The 4,409-nt window shown below is 47.8% G+C and overlaps 1 protein-coding gene across 1 annotated transcript; it reads right to left on the reverse strand.

The window, feature by feature from the left end:
* Window positions 1-276: 276 nt before the first annotated feature.
* SOX4 (SRY-box transcription factor 4) lies at window positions 277-4,148 on the reverse strand. Its single transcript, XM_070942474.1, has one exon. The coding sequence runs from the start codon at window positions 3,818-3,820 to the stop codon at window positions 2,525-2,527; it is 1,296 nt and encodes a 431-aa protein (XP_070798575.1). The 5' UTR covers window positions 3,821-4,148; the 3' UTR covers window positions 277-2,524.
* Between the last annotated feature and the right edge of the window lie 261 nt (window positions 4,149-4,409).

A 4,409-nucleotide genomic window follows, 5' to 3' on the forward strand; every position in this document is an offset into this window, starting at 1 on the left:
AAGGACAAATTTCTGTATTAACAGCTCTGCATATACGAGACCCATCATTGTAAAATGTTTTCCTTTGACAGGACAAAAATATACAGCCAGAAAGTCTAAAATAATGACAATAGGAGCAGGGTTTTAGGGTTCAGTTCCAGCTGATTTTATTTCCTTTGGGGGAAAAGGTTATTTACAGAAAGAATATTGACAATCTGACAGGCAGTGAACTTGGCTTTTATTAGCCAGCTTTCCCCTCCCCTCCCCTCCCCACCCAACATTGTTATTATGGGCAGATCCTTAGACAAAGATATTCCACACAGCATATTGCACAGGATGGATGACCAAAAAACTAAAAAGGAAACCAAAGATTAAAAAACCCTTAACGGAACCTCTTCATTAGGCAGATGTCCTCATGCCTGTCATGTTATATTAACATACATAAACACACAATCTTTTTTGCTTATTATTATACAGACTTAAATGTACAAAGATGTTTTCACTTTTTCTCATCTTAAACACAACAGCTATAAACCTGAATACATATGCTATCATCATGCCATAAGAGACTAAAACAATTATACTCAGCGACAAGTATAAGGATTAAATAGTCAAATACAAGAATGAAAAATGCAGTACATAGTGTTGCGAACTCAAATCGGCATTTAGATAGGTCCAGTGATTTAAATGGCATGGTTTTCATTTACTTTGTTTTTGCTTACAAAAAGTGCAAAAGATGTGGTTTTGAAGTTAAAGCTACAGGATCCCTTTTTCCTGAAAAATATTGTTTTCTCTGTACAATGTAACGTTTATTTTGAGGGATTTGTTAGAAATTAGCCCTACAGTGGATTAGAGTTCAATCCCTCTCTCAACTCACAAGTAGAGTTGAATGGTAGATAGAAGAGATACTGTCTCTTTAAGAAGCCTGCAGATTGGAGTGTAAACATGATGAAAGTAGGGACTGATTTTGTGTGAGAGAGATTAACCAGCAGCCCTATTTATAATCAGGAAATCCAAAACAGCAATTTACACCCCTTATATATTTTTTACAAAAATACACTGAGAAAATAATCAAACGTTTTCATCTTCTCTTCTGTTTTTAAAAGTGTCAAAAGTCTACATTTAAATATAAAAATTAAAAGTTAAAACTCTAGCCCTTCAGTGAAGGTGACATAAAAATGGTGTGGGTAACGAACAGAACTACCAAAAAAAGGACAAAGGAATACAAGTAAAAACATTTGGCCAGTATAAATACTTCACTTATAAAATGGCATCCAATTCCATTTAGAAAGAAAAAAAAACATTTCAAGAATGAATCTTGGTGTGAAAAAAGTCTTCATTTACAGCTACAGAGGAACACACACACACACATACACACACACACTGAGGAAAAATTTGGTCCTGTGTTCTTTTTGAAGTCCAGCACAGATTTGAGTTGCGTTTGAATCCTTTAAAGAGTTAAGAGTGAAAAAAAGCTGGTGATAATTTTTGAAGGAATCAAACATAGCGCCATCTATCTGCTTTTTATATTATTCTAACACTATTCTTTTTAAACTGTTCAACAGTCTTACAAAAAAACCTCCAAAAGATAGGATAACATGCTATATTAAAACCCACCAGAGAAATAATCCAACACCATCACGATTCTGAGTAAGAAAAACACATTTTTGCAAGAAAGAGCAATCGCCCTCAATTTCCCCTGTACCACATTATTAGACAGTTGGTATGTTCTATATCTGTCTGTTTTAAAAAAAAAGTTGCGTTGCTGAAATTCCACATATGATTTCTATGAATATAAAGGTTATGTGTGGCCAAGAAAATCACCACCACCTTCTCCCACATACGTGCAAATCCTTTTCTATTATTATGTTTTCAACCGAATTTCCAGTTCCTTTTCAAATGCTTCTCTCGCCTTTTCCATTTAGGATTCAGTCCAGTTCCCAGGGCCATCCTCTTTCCCCATCCCTTTTGATGTATATAAAGAGAACCTTTCAAAAATGCAAATTGACTGCAGCTCTGCAATTCGTTTTGAAGCACAGGAGCTTTCGCCCCTAACCCAAAGACACGCCTAATACACATAGCAGAATCTACCTTTCTCCCTCCCTCCAACCCAACAAGCAAAGATGTGCGAGAATTCCACCCCCTCCTGCTTGTAAGTTGTCATTCCTGTTTAAGCCACTAGATTGTCACCAGAGTCTGAAACGTGCTTCTCCTTCTTCGGCTGCAAAAGGAGGATGAAACGTGAACGAAAAAAAGGGGGTGGGGATCGATTTTAGTCCTGCGTTATTTCTGTGGTAGCTTTCTCGGTGAAGAACGCGTTGAAGAACCTTTTTGCCGCGTTAGCGAAATAAAAACCACGCGCGCACACACACCCCTCAAGTCAGTTTCAGCAACAGGGGGGCGGGGGACCATCCTCAACCGTGGGTGAAATGCTCGCTCTCCAGTTTTGCAGCGCGCCTGGGGGTTGAGCGCCATGTCCGAGTCTCTTTCCTTCCCCCACGCGCGCCGTTTGCTCGCCTCTTAAATCCTTCGGTCCCCCGCCAACTCAGTACGTAAATACCAAGTTGGAAATGCTGGATTCGAGCCAGTCTCCCGAAATCATCTCACTTACCTCCGGGGTACAATAGTCTGGGAACTCAAAGTGAGAGCCCGAGCCAGGCTCCAAGTTAAAATCCAGATCCCTGTCGAGGACCGAGGAGCTCAGACTCCCCAGCGCCATGCTGTCGAAGCCCGGGCTGGGGTTGAGGTCCAACAGGTCGTCTTCGAACTCGTCGTCGGAAGAGGAGGAAGCGCAGGAGGCGGAGGAGGAAGCCGACGAAGAGTGCGAGGTCGAAGGTGTCGGCGACGGCGCCCGCAGGCTGGTGTAGCTTCGGTGGTCCGAGGGGGAGCAATCGCCCACGGGGGAAGCGGAGGGCTCGCCCCCGTCCTGCCGGCCGCCGACGGCCGCTACTTCGTCGTAGAGGCTCAGCGGGTCGCTGGCTTCTGTGGAAGTGCTGAGGGTCGGACTGGCCGGAACGGCGCCGCCGGGCGACGAGTGGGAGAAGAGGTAGAGCCGCTTGGCCTTCTTCTCGGGGAGATGTCGGCTGCTGTGGCTGCTGCTGCTGCTGCTGCTGCTGGAGGGCGAGGAGGAGCCCGGAGAGGCGGTGCGGGATTTGTAGAGAGAATGGTGCTCCGGGGGCAGGAGGGCAGCCGGCTGTTCCGACGGAAAAGAGGACGGAGCTTTCGTGCCGCCGCCTCCACCGCCGCCGCTCGGGCTGAGTTTGGGATGCGGCTTGCCGGCGCCACTGGGAGAGAGTTTGGCGGCACTGCCCTTTTTCTGGGCAAGCTTGGAAGAGTTGGAAGCAGCAGCGGAGGCGGCTGCTCCCTGATTGCCGCCGCCGCCGCCACTCCCTCCACCCCCGCTCTTCTCACCCGGCTTCCCAGAGTTCGTGCCCGATTTCACCTTCTTCCTGGGTCGGTACTTGTAGTCGGGGTAGTCCGCCATGTGCTTGAGGCGCAGCCGCTCCGCCTCCCGGATGAAAGGGATCTTGTCGCTATCCTTGAGCAGCTTCCACCGCTTGCCCAGGCGCTTGGAGATCTCCGCGTTGTGCATGTCCGGGGACTGCTCCATGATCTTCCTCCGCTCGATCTGAGACCACACCATGAAGGCGTTCATGGGCCGCTTGATGTGCCCGCTGGGCGTCTTGCACCAGCTCGGATCGTCCGCTTTGCCCCCCGTCGAAGCGGTCGAGCCCGGAGTGGGAGAAGAGGCGATGCCCAGCTCGATGCCTGCCCCGGAGTCCGAGCTCTCGCCGGCCAGGAGGGCTTCCGTGTTCTCCGCGTTGTTCGTCTGTTGCACCATTTTGGGGGGTCGGCGCGCGCCGCAGCGGCTGCGGGGAAGTTGGTGGGGCTCAGCTTGGCCACCCGCTTGAAACAAGACCCTCAACTTTGCCGGTCAGTCGGAGCTCTCCAAGCCCCCTTGGCCAGCGCTTCGTCCCCCGTTACTTAAGGCACGACTCCCTCCGGGAAGTAGTTGTAGCTCCACACCGCGTTTGCTTCTCCAACACTTGCGCACGCCTCTCGCTGCAACTTTGCACAGCGAGTTTAAGAGCAGACTCCCGGCTCTAAGTGGAAAGAGTGCCTTTCTTTAAAAAAAAGAAAAAACAAAACAGCCGCCAATCCTAGTTCTCTCTCTCTCTCTCTTTTCCACCTCTTCCCCCACCCTGGCGTTCACAAGTGGGTGGGTTTTTTTCCCCCCAGTCTTTCACCTTCTCCTAATACTGTACTCGAGGTGTCTCGGCAGAAGCAGCACGCCCACTACTAAAAAATATTGAAGATACACGCACAAAAACTCACTAAAAATGAAAATGCCCACGTCGCCAAGCGAAACCGGTAATAATAAAAAAAGAAACTTCGTCCAAGAACTCGTAATTAGAGAGATCGAGAGTTTT

This window comes from Pituophis catenifer, unplaced genomic scaffold, assembly GCF_029215685.1.
Source record: "Pituophis catenifer annectens isolate HBS135680 unplaced genomic scaffold, rPitCat1.0.hap2 SCAF_3, whole genome shotgun sequence".
Classification (NCBI taxonomy): domain Eukaryota; kingdom Metazoa; phylum Chordata; class Lepidosauria; order Squamata; family Colubridae; genus Pituophis; species Pituophis catenifer.

Coding starts and splice junctions, on each gene's coding strand:
- SOX4 (XM_070942474.1), bottom strand. CDS start 3,820: ATGGTGCAACAGACGAACAACGCGGAGAACACGGAAGCCCTCCTGGCC.